Source organism: Anas acuta, chromosome 8, assembly GCF_963932015.1.
Source record: "Anas acuta chromosome 8, bAnaAcu1.1, whole genome shotgun sequence".
NCBI lineage: Eukaryota > Metazoa > Chordata > Aves > Anseriformes > Anatidae > Anas > Anas acuta.
This window is the reverse complement of record NC_088986.1, coordinates 21092253-21110289: the sequence shown is the minus strand read 5'-3', so window position 1 is coordinate 21110289 and position 18037 is coordinate 21092253. Positions and strand designations below refer to the sequence as shown.

Here is an 18037-nt window from a genome sequence, read left to right as displayed (position 1 = left end):
ACGGCCTGAGTAAAGGCAGAAGGCGCTGGGGAGGTCCGGGCACAGCCGGCGCTGCCCTCCCGCAGCCCTGCCCGAGCCTCGGCGCTGCCACGGGCCCGGCGGCACCGGGGGCACCGGCTGCGGGCCCGGTGAGCGGCTGGGGCAGGCGGCGAGCCCTGCTCGGGGCACCGAGCGGCTCCGGGCGGTTCTCCCAGCGAAGGGAGAGGCACCGAGAACCCCCCCCAAAAAAACGAAGCAGAAATCAAGCGGACAGACCCAGCGGCGGCCGAGCGCGGTGACAGCCGGCAGGGCCGCCAGCCCAGCCCAGCCCGGCCCGGCCCGGCCCGGCCCGCAGAGCCCCCGCCAGCCCGGCCCGGCCCCCGCCGCCGGCCCCGCCCCGGCTCCACCTCAGCCGGTCCCCGGCGGGGCCGCAGCGAGGCCTGGGGCCGCTCCCGGCGCCTCCTCACCTGGCGACGACGACGGCGGCGGCGGCAGCAGCAGCAGCGGCGGATCGACGCCCGCCGCCCCGGGGGCAGGTCGCGGGGCATGCCGCGGGGGCGGAGGGAAGGGCGGCGGGGGCGGGCGGCGCCCCGAGCTCGGCTCGGCTGCCCGCCGTTGCGTTGCGCGCTGCCTCAGCGCCGCCGGCCCGCCGCCATTACCGGCCCGCGCCTCACACGGAGCGGCGGCGGCGGCGGCGAGAGCGGGAGCTGCCGGGCAAATCTCGCGAGAACCGGCCGCCCGGAGACCTCACCAAGATGGCGGCGCCGCGCCGCTCCGCTCGCCTCCCTCCCGGCCTCGCCGCCATCTTGTGTGTGGCGCGGCCTGCCCGGCCCGCTCCGCCAGGCCTACCTCAGCCAGGGCCCGGGTCCCCGCCTCAGGGACGCCGTCGTCCCGCGTCCCCCTCCCGGCTTCTCGCCTCTTTTTTCCCCCGGTGTCGGTGCCTCGGCCCCCGTAGGAGCCTTGTGGCAACGGGAGCAGCGGCAGGGCAGGGTGCCCGGGTTTTGGTGTGAGGGGAGCGCTTCGCAGTGCTTCTGTGCTGCCGCGTTCGCCAAATAACTCCCGTCGAAACTAGAACCCCATCTTTCGGGCGTTTGTATTCACAGCCAAATCATCGTTATAAAAACAGCAACTTTTTTTTTTTTTTTTCCAATAAAATGAAAGCAGCTCTGATTACTCCCGGTTTCCAAATTTGAGTTTAAATATTAACAAAAGGTTTGCCAAACTTCACAGAGGTGACTAAGTGCCACAGACCTAATTTCACTTTTAATAGTTATTACATATTACACACCAGGAAGAGTTTGTTAGCATGCTACCTGCTGCTACATATATTCCCCCAAAAAGTGCATTAAAACCACCCACATTTCAAAAATAGGTCTAAGATGTTATCCTACTGTAACAAAATAATTTCCACTGAAGAAGGAAAGTCATTAGAATAGGAAAAAAATAAATTATTCAAATTATTCCTACAGTTATTTTGGGAATGCCTCCTTCAGGGCTTGTCTACAACTCCACCAGACTCTGGTTTTCAATCATTAGTAGGGTTGTTTGATTACAGGTGCCAAATTTCTTGGGGGAGCACGGGGGCGGAGAGTTATCTACCCCAACCCCTAAAGGATAACTAAAATTACTCGAGCTTTTTTTTTTTTTTCCCCCTCCCTTAAACTGAAAAGGATTAAATGACTTTTACATAGCCCCTCCTCTTGCAAATGGTGAACATTTTGCATATAAATTATGCCAGTATGGGAACAAGATTTGAAAACACCCTAAACACAGAGAGCTTTACAGCTACAAAGCTTAAGCAACTCAAAACTTAATCATGTCACAATTACAGGATACCCATTTAGCCTTAATTTGGCTCCTTTACATACACAAACTAATTACAGAGCATGTTTCCCAGAGTAAGCATACCTTCTTTGAAATGAGGCAAGCTTGAGATGTCAGTGGTTAAACCTTTGAAAATTGTTTTTGTTTTTGCCAGGTGAGGGAAAAAAATACAGGAACACTGAAAGACACACACGGCTCCAGTAGGAAAAAGTGGTAAGTGGTGCCTCGTTCCCCCTGAGTTCTCAAAGAACAAACCTGTGCCTCCCAAATGCAGGAGACAACTGTTAGTTATAATAATAACAATAATTTCAGTCAATGAAGGCAGTAATACTACAGCATATGGGAGCTCTAATCACAGACAAGGGCAAATTAAATTATTGCATTCCCCATCATCACCTAGTGTTTACTTAAATTCAGTGCTAAATATTGCAGGCTTGGCAGCCTTTTTAAATTATTCAGCACTTTTGTAATGCATTGGCTTTTTAATTATGCTTTTAAACATAGCTTCTCTTTTCTGCTTGGAAGCAGTTAATCTAGTTTCAAGCTCCTTTTCATTTTCAGGCAAACAAGGAATCACATTAGGATTTTCTCAAACACGAAAATCATTTTTCAGTCAGTCCAAATTAAAAGGCAATGTTTGACTACTCTGTTTTTGCTTCTGTACAGCTTCGGTTCCCTGTATCAGTGGAACTTAATCATAAAACCTTGCATTACTAAAGATTCCTTATCAGTGTGCATAAAGCTCTGACAGGCAGACCTAACACACACACACAAAAAAAAAAAAAAAAAAAAAAGGAGAAAGAAATTCTTATGGCAAATTACTCTTAGGTAATTCTCTAAGATTAGAAATAAGGACACCGTTTACCTGCAAACAGCCACAGCTGAGAGAAAAGGAAGAACTGAACACTCCGGTCCCGATCCAGTTTGATGAACTGCTCGTTAATCTGCGAAGCAATGGAGATAATGCAGCAAGCACTCCCCAAGCACTGGAAGCGGCGGATGGAGACAGATAGTAAGTTAAGGCTAAGGAGCCACAATCTCATCTTACACTAACTTGGCTATTGCAGCTTTAAGAGAGAGGTTTGGAAAGTTTTCCACTCCATATTACTCTTGCACACCCCTTCTAAAATTAGAAAGGGGCAGCTGGCTATTGCAACTGAGAGAGTGAATGGATCCCCCCAGCCTGCCTCCCCCCCTTTCCTTGACTGACACGGCTCCCAAGAGCCATGGAGGAATTTGGGGAAGGGTGCTTCCACCTGTTGAACGTGGAATGAGGTTGTCCAGGCACTCCATTATAAATCCAACTGTCAGGCGCTGACAATAAAACAGGACACAGGACAGCTGTGAGGACTACAGGAACCCCCTCCCTTCCCCTTCTACATACTCGTATAATTTTGCAGCTTTGTCTTACAGAAGAAACAATGCATGAAAAATTGTTCTGTGTGATTTGGGCTTATAAAACAGAAGGACTCACTATAGATCACTTCAGATTTGGTCTCAGTCTTCCAGCTGTGCTACAGGGTCTTAGCACAGAATCTGGCACTATGCACCTCCAAAACCACATTTTTCTCTAAATACATAATGGCGATTGCACCACAGACATTGCATATAGCTTCATTCTGTACAGCAGGTACTTGTGCGTCTACCGTAACGTGGAGCTCACCTTGCCTTTTACACCCAATTTGTGTTGAATCGATTACCATTTCAAAGTATTTTTCACAATAAGATATCAAAAGCATGACTTTAAAAAAAAAAAAAGTGGAAAATGAGTAAATGCTATTGATGGTGTAAAAAAAAGGGGGGGAGGAATTATTCCTTATAATAACCTGTTTAGCATATTCAAAACTCCTCTGCTCAGTGCAAGGTGACTCAGAGCAGGGTGTGCGAGACAGGTAACAACAGATGAGGTGATGCATTGTGTTAAGTCCCTTTTACATCAATTGCTGCTGAAGGCAAAATAAGTATTGCCATCCCCTAGGTGCACAAAGGCAACAGCAGGAATTGCAGAAAAGGGCCCCTGTCCTTTGCTCTGCTTGGACTGGCTACCTGCAGGGGATTCTTGCAAGCTCCCAGGCGTCTGTCCATCTGCTCACAACATGAGGAACAGTTCGACTGCCCTGGGAAAAGATCCCTAACGGGACAAAATCCCAGTTTCTCTTTCCTGGGTGTCTCACTCCAGGAAAAGCAAGCTCCTGAGTCGGTTGGTGGAGAAAGCAATAAAAGCAACAGTAGACAGGTAATTTCAGAATTTTGTATTAAAGGGTTAGAAATCTATTTCTAGTAATGCACACAGTTCACTGTTCAGCACAACCAAATGATCTGTGCTGCTATTTCTTATTACCAGAACAGCACAGCATTTTCCAATCCAATTTGCAGAGTGCTGGGAAATAAGTGTTCTGTACTGTTTTGTCTACAAATTAGAGCTCGACTGGTTCTGCTCCCCTAGAATCACGTTCTACCCAAAGTTTACATGATGTAAGCCCACGGAACAAGAATCATCCCCTTTTCAGCCTCAAGGCCAGACCTGGTGTCTTTGCTGTCTATAACCACAGCTTTGCTATCACAGGCTATTTGATTTGCTGAGTTGTTGACAATTAAGGAGTCAACTTCAGAAATGAGATTTCTCTGGAAGTAGCCAAAGCATTTTATCATTTTGAAAACATCAGCTGGCTCTCTATCTGCTGCAGGCAATGAAATAATAATACAAGGAGGATAGTAATCAGCTGCCTGTGAGCAACAGACAGGTATTACTCTTCACCTCTGGCTGAGGAGGAGTTACTTAATGAGATCTGACTTAACTACCTGCTGATACTTAATGAGAGACTTTTAGGGACAAAGCCACAAACAGGACCTACTTCTTCACCAGCAGGAACTGTCTTCTAATTCCGACCCTTCCCACTCCTCCAGAAGGGGCTTGCTTTTACTTTGTCCAGAGCATATATATGGAAATACATTCCACTTTCCCTACAATTACCAAAAACGTAATTCTTGTCTGTCACAGCACCAAGTAGAGCATTAAGTCTTTAGCTTCCAGACACCTTTCTATTTTGTCTTGAAATAGGGGAACATCATTCTTTAATATCCTTTGTCTGGGAGGGTGGGATGGGGGGTGGAGTTAATAAAAGAGAGTAAACTGAATTATATATTTTGTTAGTATAAGAGCATGGAATCTTCTGCCTTCATGTCGTAGCTTTTTTTGTGTGTGTGTGGATGGCAATTCTGCCAAGTGCATCCGTTTTTTCTAAGCTATTTTAGCTAAGACCTGCCCCTCCAGCCATTCACAGCACACTAACTTGGCCCAGAAGGTACAGGAAGATGCGGCTAGAAATGGGACACGAGTGAAGTCATCTCTTTAGTCATCTGCTGACTCTGGTATCAAACTAATGAAACAAGTGAACTATACATTAACATAAATTCCAGCTGAAATGAGACCTGAGAAACACTACAAGAACACCAAGTAAGAGAAAATTCAGAGCTATTACAATTTCCTGAATCACATCCAGCTGGAGAACAACCCAGATACTATTCACCCCACTCAAGTGTCTTAGAACTTCTAAATTTCACAAAAGGTCTTATTTTAGTTGTATGTATCTGGTCAAAGATAAGGGAATAGCCTTAAACATATAAGCCAGAAAGTCTGAGCACATATAATTCAATGGACAAATCTGAAAATGTTTTATAAAACAAACAGGTAAATTTATTTTTAATGATTACTAAAATAGTTTACATAATATACAAGCAGATATGCTATCAGGGTACACTCAGAAATAAATCACAGTTTGTTTTTTTTTAAAATGCATTTGTCCAGTGAAATGTTCAAAATGTGAATGCCATCTTGTCCTTCCTGAGCTATTCTTATACATCTGGAACAGCAGCACTTCCATGTCAATGCTGGACCTCAGTGGTCAAAACAAATTCACCACTGCTTTAAGTGACCACAGTTATGTGTCTCTCAAACTGTGTTCTTTTATGTTTATTTATATGCTTAAGGTGATTTTGGTCAATTCCACATCACACCCCAAACCTTTGCTTGCGCAGAGAAGTCTGAAGCTCCAGCACCTCCAAGAGGCTTTCCTAGTTAACGAGGATGTTTACAGGACAGCTCAAGGGACTTGTGAATAAAGGATAGGTCCAAGAACCACTAATCTCAGCTGATACAAGAAAATGTCCCACTAATTTGAGAACAGTCTTCACACATTCATTCAAACTCAATAAAACTGAATGCACTTAGACCAGTGGTTCAAGAGCATACACTAACAGCAATGAAATGGAAGTGCTGCAATTCACTTTTTTTTTTTTTTTTTTTTACACAAAATATTTACAATAGAAACACATACATGTTTTTAGTTTGATATGAGGGATTCTTGGCAGGAGGCACTCTAAAAATATGTTTTAAAAACACGCGTTGCAAATCTGTTCTTCACTAAAAGCTTATGCAGCAAGCAGCAGGTTATATGCAGACACATGAAAAAAGATCCGTCTTCTAGTATACTGAGTACCACAAATAAATAAATTCTCTCGATGCAAAAATAGTTATCTTATTAAAGGAAGAAATAATTACATCTTCCTAAACTTTTGTTTGGAAAGATGTAACATGTCTTTAGTACACATGTGGCTGACTTTTTCATTTTTCCCCAAGTTTTAAGACTCGCAAAACTTTGACAAACAGCAGAGAATTCTTGGACGCAGTGAGGCAAAGAGGAACTAAGGGATCATTTACCTGACATCTACTACTAACTTCAAATTAATGTCTGAACTCCAGCTTTTCTCACTCTCCTGACTGGTTGGGGCTGTCTCATTTTAGAAAGAAATGCTTGCTGAAAGGTCCTCCAAAAGTCACAAATCTCTCAAGCAATTCTCACCATTTCTAGAAGTCTCCAGAGACAGCTGACATCTACGCTGTAGTTAAAGGGACCAAGAAAAAACTTGTGTTTAGACCCACATCACTTTATAATTTTCACTGTATTATAAGAAAAGTAAGCAATTCTGGAAGATGAAGCTGATGTTTTTACATTCCATTACCTTGTTACATGTGATATTAGTTTTTATCCACCAGCAGAAAGGGATCTGATCTTCACAGCAAAGCCAACAGTGCACCAAAAGTTTCATGAGCAGATGAGTGTTTCTGCAGTTGCGGATGCTTGCTTCTAACTGCAGGACACCAAACCTGAGTAAGTTACTGAAGACAACTTACCAAGAACAATCACATTCCTTGTTTACGTTCTGCAGTTTATTTAGAGAAGTCCCAGTTACTTTAGTAGAAGCAACCCTGCTACTTGGTGAAATTTCTTTGCACAGAAAGGACTTTGTGCTGCCTGAGCTCAGCAGCCACAGTAGGTTTTTCCCTGTTCAGCCATTACAACATATTTTTTGTCTTCCTCCTTTCCAGAGTCCTCTCTAAGAACTTTTATGTGCATCCCTCCATAGGAAGGCCCTCTTCAGGCCTAACAGGTAACACAAGGTGAGAGATACGGCTCCACAGTCCACTCAGCTTATCTGTATCCATGCTATTGTAAGAACTGGGAACATCCGAACTGGTGAACTTGGTCTCAAGGAAATCCCTCACTTTCTCCTCAAGTTCTGGCACAGTGAGGCTCTTTCCCAGTGACTGCTCATCCAGGAGAACAGTCAGCAGAAGAGCCACATCCTTAAATGCTGCATTTTCATGGTCACAGTACTTGTAAAAGATCAAGGTGGAGCCTGCAGGCAGTAACTCAAAACGATGCACCACTGCTACCTTCTTGCCTTTGCTGAACCCAGAGCTGAGCTGGGTATCTACTTCCATCTTAACATCGTCACTATCCATTTCGGCTTTGTCTGCCCCATTAATTTTGATTGCAGTAGCATTCTGGGAGAAGGCAAAAGCATCAGCAATCTCATTACTGAGGCACCTCAGCGCTTTCTCAGCTTCTTGGCCAGCTGTGAACAGTAAGATGGCTGGCTTCGTGTGCAGCTGGGAAACGTTGAGGTATTTCTCAAGGAACATGTGGGTTTTTCTCCACAGACTGGGGTCCTGACTTTGATACGTTTCTTTGAGTTTATCCATCCGGGCCCGAAACACTTGCAGAATTTGAGTAGTTCTACTTGACGAAGTTGTTAACATTCCCGTCCACCAGACATAAAATGCCACTGCGACAATTAACAGAACCAGTAAAGTCCATCCCTTTGGAAATCCACTCCTTGATCCACCATCCTCTATAGAAAGGAGGTGCAAACAGGAAGAAAAAATAATGTTTTTAAAAGGAATAAGAAGCCAACAAGTAAAAACAAACAAAAAAGAGCATACAGTAGAGGTCAATGAAATCATCCCACTCTCAAGCTACTGGTACAGCAGTTGAAGAACATAAAGATGTTCTAGGTTAAAAGAAAACCTTTCAGGTTTCACTTTTCCAGGTTAAAACAAAGCCTTTCACTTCTGCAGCAACTTAGTGAAGAGTCATCATTTAAAAAGGACATTTTGAAGGATTTCCTGATTGACTAAGAAATTGGACATCCTTCTGAAAGAAGGAGCTCTTCTGGAAAATCCACCCTTTATTTAACCAAACCCAAACTAACAATTATAATGGTTCTCAGGAAGATCAAGTTTGTTCCTACATTTAGTTTCCGTAGAAAGAGCCTGATAGAAAATCTGGCAGCACCAGGATTGTTTGTGTGTTGCTGTTTGTCCTCCCTGTACTCTTACGGAATAAAAATGGTCTCTGCAGCAGTATTTGCATCTCAAACACTGGTGCTCGACACTATCAGAAAACCTTTGCGTTCTTTGCATCAGCCAGCTTCACAAAGAATATACATGGCAAACAGCGCACAGCAAGCATACAGAATATCAGATATTTTGATTTGGTTTTGTGTTTGAACAGTTAAACTAACACTTGTTTGACCTACTGCAAACATAAGGCTTGATCCTGTCTCCAATAAAATCAGTAACAAAACACACCAACTACCCTGGCAACAGCAAAGAACTATACCCCACACTACCTTTTTATGTCCTAACCTTTACCAGGACAGCAACACAACAGCTATTAAATAAGAATAAAACTGAGGCAGGCCTAGTGATGATCTTGCAGCAAATCTCACAGACGTTACAGATTAAAGACCTTAAATTTGGGTGGCAGCATTACCTATTGTACAAGACTCCTTCCTTAGCACTGAAAACACATGCGCTAGTGAGCAAAGCATCTGTTCTGGCAAGGACCATCAGTTTAACACCAGCAACCAAGAAATCTACTACTTGGACAAGCATGGGAATAGCTTATGTAACACAAGCATGAAATAAAAGTGAAAGCAGAAGTCTTACTTTTGGCCAAACGCTGTGACTGCTTCTGTGACTGCTTCACTATACTGGGTTGGTCTCGAAATTTACTTCTACCTGTTAAGGGATTAAGAAAGCAACATGAGAAAAACACGTAAGACAACAATTAGAAGCAATCTTCCATTGGGGAATTTGGCAGGGAGTTGAAGTCACAGAACTGCATCACCTTCGATGGAAAGCTTCAATGGAAATTCAAACATTTCAAGTACAAGATGACAAAATGGCAGATTTAACAACCTGTTATGGTCTGCACAAGGATACCACGCCCCATTTAAGTTCCCCCATATTGCTCAAGAATTTGAGGGACAGAAAATTGAAACTTAATATAAGTTTAATGAAAACAAGGTAATGCAAGATTTAGGTAGGAAAAGAAAAGCAGCATTTTAAAGGCAGTCTCACATCCCCTCCCAGCTAGCTTGGTTGAGAGACCTGCTTCACCGTCACTCAGTTTATTGGGATGAATTGTGCTTTTAAAGAAAAATGCAAGCTTTCAACTTAAAATATACTTTTGGTCTGTTTATTTAAATGGGTTCAGACAGCAAAGTAGTACAGACACAATCCATCAAAGAGCGCTACGGACAACTTTCCCAGGAGACCTGTATGAATATATACAGAGCAATTATTGGTCAGCATGTTTTCTGCATTTAGGCAGTTAATTAAAAAGACATGAGAATTTCTGGCTCCTTGAGAACTACAGCCACTGATTCAAAAGTAATATATAGCCAAATCAGGATACTGTCAATGACACTACTAAGAATAAATTGAACAAACACGCCCTGTAGTAGTTATTTCAAGAAAAGTAAAATAAACACAACAACCTTGCTTCTGTATGAATGTAATAACAGTAGGTGCTAAAAGCAGTTCTGGTTTAAGCCAAAGCTTAACCAGCTTAATGAGCTGCTCTGTTCTGCAATTTCCCTCCACCCTCAGTAGGGCAAAGACATGGAGCTTGTAGCTGGCTAAGCTGTCACAAGTCTAGTAGTTAACAGATCAGAATCATCCCCATTCTGTATTTTACAGGGTACCCTGTTTGCACAGACTAGTTTTCACATTTAGGAGACGGCTGTGATTCATATCCTTAAGGAAAACATATTTCAATGAACAATCTAATAACAGATTCTATCCTACCTCTAAATCTTGCCTGATTTACAAGGCAATTTGCAATGAAAGCCAAGCAAATCATGTGTTTTGCCTAACTCAGAAGGTCTAACTTCTTTAGGCACATTGGACTTTTCAGTGTCAATTGATTTTCAAGAGTTCTTCACCCAGCAAGCATTGATTTGTTCAACAAGCACCCAGGATCTCTCATGCAGCGTATATTGCCTCTGGCACAGGAATGAAAATATCAAACTAGCAAGAACAGCCTGCATCAATTCATATTTTCAAAGGTGTTTCACAAATGTGCAGCTACCACAAAATGAGCTTCTCTTATGGAAGGCAGTGTGGTTTAAAAAAAATTTCAAAAAATGTCAACTACCAAGTTCTCCAAAATGAATTCTGATTTACAAGACATTGTTTTTTATCTTTACTGTTCAGGATAGAAACAAATGCTGAGATGGCAAGAACTGAAGATTACTTAGAATTCAGAACTTTTTTTTTTTTCTTATTTCAAGTACTCTTCCAAGAGGAAAAGGAAAAAAAAAAAAAAAAACACCACAAGCTAATAAACACAAAAGAGTCCCCCACCAGCATAAAAATCTGAAACAAGGAATTGGTCATTGGATGAGCATTTGCCAGTATAGAAAAGAGGCTGCTCCTGTCTAGGAGTATCAGACAGATAATTTAAATCACAGAAGGCTGACATTACCCAGGGAAAGTCTAGAGAGGAAGGTGATGTGGGTACACTCCTACCAAAAGGTGAAGGTTGTGTTCCCTCCCTCACGCCCACAATACCACTGCTATGTGCTCTCCACTTATGACTGCCCCATGAACCAACTCAGCTTCCTAACCCAGCCAAAAAGCAAAAGGGCCATTTTCTGTTGGGTCGGCAAGTTGAATAACCTCACAGAAAGGCCTGGCTCTGGAACAAACCAGCTTTCCAGCTCCCATTTGTGTCTCCCTCCTGGGTCCCTTTCTACTCTCCAGGACTGAGAGTTACAGGGCACAAGAAAAATGTAAGCAGAGGAAAGGAGAAGAATTCTGTACTTATCACTTACCAACAGGGAAGGACTAGCTATCTATTTTTCTACTTACTCTGTGGCTTAGGTGAGTGGTGCTCTTGATTTTTCTCAAAGAAGTCAGCCTTGCTTTCTGAAACCAAAGCAAAAATAAAACAACTTGGTCATCACATCAGAGTTCAGAATAAAGTAGACAACCCAAATGCTTCTAGCTCTTGCTGTGCAATCTTCAAAGGTTATTAGGGAAGGAGCGTGTACTGTACTGACAGACCAAACCTGCTCCATATGACAGCCTCTTGGACTGCTCTGTAGAGGGAGAAAGCTTCCATATCTAATGGAAAGGGCTTAATGTGGCCCTTCACCCTGCTCTTCCCAACATGCCACAGGAATATTCTTCCCACGTTTTCTTTAAAATGCAATGATGATGAAAACACATGATTCTGTGATCACTACTGGAAGGTACCAGGTCTGACACTTGAAACTGAAACTCTTGTTCAGCAAGAGGGAAAAACAAAAACACTATAAAGTTGCCACCTTAACAGCAACGCTATCAAACCCAGAGGAACTCAGCAAACGGGTGCATTTTTCTAGCTGCCAGAGTAAAATGCCTGCATGTGCTCCTGGGAAACAACAGGCTGACAGAGATCTGTTCTTGAGCACATCTCAGTTACTTAGTTTGCGTCTATATTTTGTCAGTCTGCACTCCTAATTGCTTTCAGTGCTCTTGCATAAGCAATGAATTTAACTGTGTGATTAGGACTGTTACTGACTGACTGAATGCAAACAACTCCCTTACTCTCCAACCATTTACCAGCTCTCCTAAAAACCTCCCTTACGTGGCTTATCTATTTAGATGTATTCAAATCACTTTCAGCAACTGAACTACCCTCTGCTGGTCTAAAGGAGCCTGTACTTTTTTCCTTGTTGTATTTTCCTATTGCTTCTGTAATATAAATCAACAATCCCTGAACAATGAACCCTTAAAACACTTGGTATAGTTAGCTTCCCCCTGCTAAAGTTGAAACTAACTCATCTTTTTAGAGAAGGGATGGTTTTGTTTTGCTTTGCAGGGGGCAGTTAAAGCTCCACTCTTGTCAACATAACAGTTTTGGAAGCAGGTATCACATTACTCATCTTGATTTGCTTTTCAGAAGACAGAAGGTTATGTATTATCAAAGTTTAAAACCACACTTTCTTGCATATTGGGGTTTTACACCCCAGCAGATGGTTGTCATACTACAATCAGTTTTGGCTCACAGGCAGGAGCAGACCCTGAAAAAAAATATTTTCAACTCCTTCATCTGTTCATGTTTCAACTCAACAACTCTCTCTGTTTTAAGAAAACTGAAGGGATGTCATTTTAGTACAATTAAGCAATCACTTATTACATCATGGGAAAGACATCGACAAAACTAGTGTTGTTACCTTTTAATGGTGCATGAACACTTGGTTGATGCCCTGCTGGTTTCTTGGGTTCAATGCCATCATAATCCTTTGCTTTTTCCTTTGCTGAGTTCTCTGGAAGTAAGAAATTTGAAGAACTGCCTACTAGGAAAAAAAAAAAAAAAGGATTGTTATAATTGCCATATCATTTGTGTTCGTGACATCACGAAACTGATGAACCAAGACAGTTTCAGAACATATATGATCTTAATCTGTGATATTTCTAGTTACGATCTCATGAGAGTTACTTTCTAGAAAAGTAACCAAAAGAAACTAAGAATTGAAAAGTTTATGGCAAGTTTGAGTTCTACAAACACAGCTGTCTGCACCATACAGACTTTTTTTTAAGGAGTCTTTGGCTTAAAACCACTTTAAACAAACAGACATCAAGATACCAAATGCTAAGAGCTAGGAAATGCCCTACTAAAGGAATTCAGCGTAAACTAGTAAACACAAGCCTGGAAGTAAAGCGATTTTTTGCACTGGGCACACAATTTACAAACAAACAATAATTGTCCCATGTTTTCCATAGTGTTATGGAGAGGTAATAAGAGACAGAAGCAACTTTAGAACGTAATTCCCCTTTTTAAATAGCCCAAGCTGTCCTTTATCTGTCTCTCTTTTTCACCTATCAACCATAAAGGAAATCTGAGGCACCTATGCTCCTAATTTAATCCTCAGATAGCTGGGAAGAAATCTAACCCCCCTTTATATTGTTTGCCATAAATCACACAGCCATTTAGATGCTGAAATCAAACTTAGTCAACATAGAAGTAACAGAGCAAAGGTCAGGGCTGGGAAGCCAGTCAGAAACAGAAGGCCAGCAAAAGAGGTTTGAAAAGACAAAGCACAATCAGATTTAAGGAAAACAAATCCCCTCGGGTATGGAGTAAAAGCTGTAGTACTGCTTGATCATGATACAGTGACCAAGCTGAGGGCATAAGCAAGAAGAAACAGCAAACAGGAGAATACAAAGTGGTAAAGCTTCCTCTGCAACATCCACACAGGGCTTTGTTAAAATAATCAAACAAACCAGAACAGTACTGTGTTCTCCTATGGTTTCACAGATATTTTTTTTTTAATGTGCTTCTAGAGCTCTTACTGCATGTGTGAGGACAATACACATCTTGCCACCTACTGTTTATTAATTTTACCTCAAAAATAGTGAGCAAAACCTTTTCTCTCATATGTTCTGGCGGCTCTAGCATGCCAGTGTATATAAAGAGTATAAAGGAGGAAAAAAAAGGTAGAAGAAAACCATAAATTTTAAACTGAGATGTCATGCCACAGGTAAAACAGTAAAGTACTTGCAAGTAGTAAGTGGGACAATGTATTTTCAAATTTGTCCTAAAAATCAGTTAAATGACTTATTTTCCACCAGGCTAGAATGGAGATTCTCTCCCATTCACTTGTTTCCCAAGAATGCCAAACAACACAGCTGTGGTATTTCACTACACACTGAGATTTTGCAAGAAACTCTCACCGTCAGCATTGCCTAGTAATCACAAGACCAGAACGAGCTATGAATTTAAAGAGGGCTGCTCAAGCAATCTATACTTCTTCATTCCTCTCCTCTTCTAAGCACCATTCCATAAAAAGTTGTTGCAAACATGAAAGCTATAAACATACTTCACTGCTTACATTAACAGCTTGCAGACCAGCATCTTCTGTGTCCAACAGACAGGTAAAGTATTGGTGCAAGCAGACAGCATACACAGTAACTTCTACAGAGGAAAGTAAGCCTCCCCTGCATGGTTTAACTTCCATAAATATGTACATATAAAACTTCCAGTCCAGAACACACCTGTTGTACCCTCACAAGGCCTCGAGCCTCCTGCCCTAAGGACCATTTTTGCCTCCTGAGCAGCTAACAAAGATTTACTTACACCTTAAACCTGCTAGCTAGCCACCTCCTGCAGTCACCTGCCAGGAGATCTTCTTGCAATCCCCGTTCCATAAACCAGCTAAATCAAAGCGTTTAGAAATCTGTACATTCATAAACTACAGGCTTATAAACCAAAATACAAAGCCACTACTTTACCACTGCAAATTGGTCATTTAACTCTGGTACACGTTTGCTCCTGTGGGTTCAATCTTCTTCAACACAAGAGATGAGCCTGCAACATTCCACAGCAACTACAGACAGCACAAATTCGGGTGCCAAAAACATCCATCACTTGCCCTTTGCTTGTACAGTCATAAATTCTACTTGCTTTTTTTGTCTTTTAAGACAAATTCAGCGTAGGTCGCTAGTGTGCACTGTTAGCTAGCTGAACAAGAAGATGCCTGATCTGAGACAGGGTTTTTACACTCTTAAAGTTCTTTAACTTTAGAAACAGGTTTCCTAATTTATATTTAAAGCCTCTAAGCATAAGTCAGAAGCCAGTTCCCCCGCTCATGGTTTCATTTCCACGCTGCTCCCTAGGAAGCATGACAATTACAAAGAAACAAAGCCCTTATAAAAGCCCTTCTGAAGATCCACCCTCCTTGTCCTGCCGCCTCACAGGCCCTGCATTCCCCCAGTCTTCCCTGAGCTCTGCAGAAGAATACAACATTAGCTACAGAGAGCAGCACCGTGATGGGGGTAATTACTCCTTCACTTCTATATCAAGCAGTATAGTCTCACATTTTACAACATTCGTGTACGTAACTGTCTTTATCAGTGTAGCGATAGGGCAAGGGTTAACAGCTTTAAACTAACAGGTAGATTTAGATTAGAAATAAGGAGGAAATTCGTTACTGTGAGGGTGGTGAGGCCCTGGCAGAGACTGTGCAAAGAAGCTGTGGTTGCGCCAGCCCTGGGGGTGTCCAGGGCTGGGGGCAACCTGGGCTGGTGGGAGCTGTCCCTGGCTATGGCTGAGGGAGGAACCGGGTGGGCTTCAAGGTCCCTTCCAACCCAAACTGTTTTGTGATTTTATAAGCAAATGCCACTGATGCTGAAAGCCTGGGGAGGTGGGGGCATCTCTCCCCCATCGTCATCCTTTGAGATGCCCTCAGGAAAATAAATAAATAAATAAATCCACTCAGACGAACTTCCTAAAGCAGCGGCTTCCCACGGCTTTTCCAGAGACGAAGCTTTTCCACCTGCTAACCAGCTGTGCTTTTTTTACGTTGCGCTTTACGCGCTAACTAGTGGCACCCTGACTCCTAACGCCGCTTAACGCCGAGGTTCCTCCTTCCCCACAGCCTCCGCCTTCCTCCTTCAGGGCGAGCCTTCCCCGCGGTGAAAGCTCTCAGGCGGCTCAGGAGACACAACGGGAAGGGAGCGGAGCCCTCTGCCCGCAGCCCTGTGACGGGGCCGGCGGCACAGGAGGGTGTTAGGCACCGCCGGGAGCCCGCACTCACCTGACGCCCTGCAGGCTCGGATCGACGGCCGGGTCAGGCGCTCCGGGCTCAGCACGCCGAGCTCGCCCCCTGCAACGACACACGCGTGAGGCGAGCGGGACCCCCGAGGGGGCTCCAGCTCCACGCGTCCCCTGCCCAAAGCCTCTCGCATCCCCCACGCCGCTCACCCTCCGGCGCCCCACCGGAGCCGTGCTCGGGCTCGGCCTCCCTCTCCGCCGCCTCCGCCAAGCGGGGGCTCTTTCGCCGCCGCTTCAGCTCGGGGGCGTCCGGCGGAGCCCGCTCGTCGCCGTCCCCCACCATGCCGCTGGCGCTTCAGGCAACCACCGCTTTCCCCTCAGCCCTGCCCTTCCCTGCCGCCGCCTCGCTCGGAGCCTCCCCGGGACCGAAGCTGCCGCCTCGGCGCGGCGGGGGCGGCCCCGGCTGCCTCATTTCCCGCAGCGGCCCCGCCGCTTCCTGCGGGCTGAGGGGCGGCCCCTGGGCAGCGCCGCCGCCATGTTGCGCGCGGCCCCGCTGAGGGGGCGCCGCCGCCGCCGCCATGTTGTGCGCGGCTCCCCGCGCAGAGCCCCTCTCGGGCACCGAAATTTGGGACTCTCTTTTATTTTTTATTTGTTTTGTACATGTTGTCCATTATTGAGCATGGAGGCCGTGTGAGGGAAGCGCCAATCACTCCCCTGTGACAGCCTCCTGTATCCACACATTTCACAATAAAGTATTTTAATGCTATCCCAGCCCACTGTAAACATTCCGGTTTCGCCTAGAAGCAAGTAAATATTTGTGAACTAAATTATGCATGCTCTCACCTGTACCGGCAGGTGTCATACAAGATGTAAATGCTGAATGTAGGCATTGAACAATGTTTTCTAAAGCAAAACCAAATGAGGCAATAAATGCCGCGTTGGGAGGTTTCAAAGTACAGCCGAACTGTTAGCGCAATTCAAAGTAGGGAGGAAAAGACCTGCTGGAGGCACGGCTTCTAATCTCTGACCTGGCAGGTGACCTGGTGCAACTACAGCTACCAAGCTGTATCACGTTGCCCACAAGAAGAAAAGTGAGGGTCAAGATTAATTAAACTATTAATTAAAAGCAGTTTAATGAAAGAAAAGCAAAGGCTGCTCACGGAAGCAAGAAAAAAATCTCTCTGCTTTCCATCAGCAGGTGATGTCCAGCCACTTCCTGGGAAGATCGGCTTCAGCACACACAGCAATTGCTTCAGAAGACAAATGCTTTCATAGCAAATGCCCCTGCTCCTGCTTGCCCTCAGTTTTTAGGGTTTAGCTTGAGGTTATAATGCATGGAGTATCCCTTCGGGCGGTTAGGGTTAGCTGTCCCAGCTGTGTCCCTTCCCAGACTCTTGTCTGGGACTACTGGCTTTTGGGGGTCTGGAAAGAGAGCCTTGATGCTGTGCAAGCACTGCTCAGCAACAGCCAAAACTCAAAGCACAGCACTTTTTGGGATGCCATGAGGACAGTGAGCCCCATCCCAGCCAGACCCAGTGCATCACCAGTACAGGAGTTCAGGATGCTGTGGGAGCAGAAGGAGAGCAGACCATGGCATAGGGCTGGGCTTTTTGCACTTCACCTAAATGATATTTCCCCACCCAGTCCTGCACTAACTTTTTACAGACCTGGTGTCCAAAAATGAGTCTAATCCCGAAACTCTTCCCCCATCACCCCTGTGCCAGGAAGGTCTGGAAGTGTCTTGCACATAGCATAAAAAAAGTACTTTTTTTCTGTTCACTCAAACCTAACCTGCTGCCTGTTTTGCAAATGTCTCAAGTTCTGGTAATGAGGGGTTTGGTGAACAATAACTCCACGTGGATCAGCCCTCCCCTCTGTCAGCCTTCTGCTCCCCAAATTGAAGAGTCCCACTCCCAGACTCTGCCCTGTACTGGCACTGCTTCAGTCACCTTTCCCTGTGCCTTGTGTCAGCCATTTGTGGATGGTAAAAGGGTTCCAGGCTGACCTGGGGGCTCTGTCCCTTGCATTGATGCCTTTCCCCCGTGTGCCCTGTGCCATGCCAC

General features: G+C 44.5%; 2 protein-coding genes and 1 long non-coding RNA gene across 7 annotated transcripts in view; 1 reads left to right on the top strand and 2 right to left on the bottom strand.

The window, feature by feature from the left end:
• Positions 1–2808, bottom strand: part of CEP350 (centrosomal protein 350) — a 71787-nt gene extending 68979 nt beyond the window's left edge. The window contains exon 1 of one of the 2 annotated variants that reach the window (XM_068690792.1): positions 2669–2808. The gene's annotated coding sequence lies outside the window, so the exon portion shown is untranslated. Of the gene's footprint in view, positions 1–446; positions 954–2668 lie in introns of those variants that run through there. The other variant, XM_068690793.1, reaches the window with a different exon arrangement.
• On the top strand, positions 142–7329 carry LOC137860503 (uncharacterized). 3 transcript variants are annotated; one of them, XR_011098952.1, is made up of 4 exons: positions 142–515; positions 1958–2016; positions 2679–2815; positions 7193–7329. It is a non-coding gene; the product is annotated as an uncharacterized lncRNA (long non-coding RNA). The 3 variants fall into 3 exon arrangements; XR_011098953.1 differs by lacking the exon at positions 7193–7329 and adding an exon at positions 3782–4886; XR_011098951.1 differs by lacking the exon at positions 2679–2815 and having other exon boundaries at positions 7193–7327.
• LOC137860502 (torsin-1A-interacting protein 1-like) lies at positions 5476–16455 on the bottom strand. Of its 2 annotated transcripts, none has more exons than XM_068690800.1 (6): positions 16185–16455; positions 16018–16086; positions 12655–12777; positions 11306–11362; positions 9098–9169; positions 5476–7998 (listed from the first exon to the last, which is right to left on the bottom strand). In XM_068690800.1, the coding sequence occupies exons 1-6, from the start codon at positions 16315–16317 to the stop codon at positions 7211–7213; spliced, it is 1242 nt and encodes a 413-aa protein (XP_068546901.1). In that variant the 5' UTR covers positions 16318–16455; the 3' UTR covers positions 5476–7210. The 2 variants fall into 2 exon arrangements, with proteins under 2 accessions (XP_068546901.1, XP_068546902.1); XM_068690801.1 differs by having other exon boundaries at positions 12655–12774.
• Positions 16456–18037: the final 1582 nt, after the last annotated feature.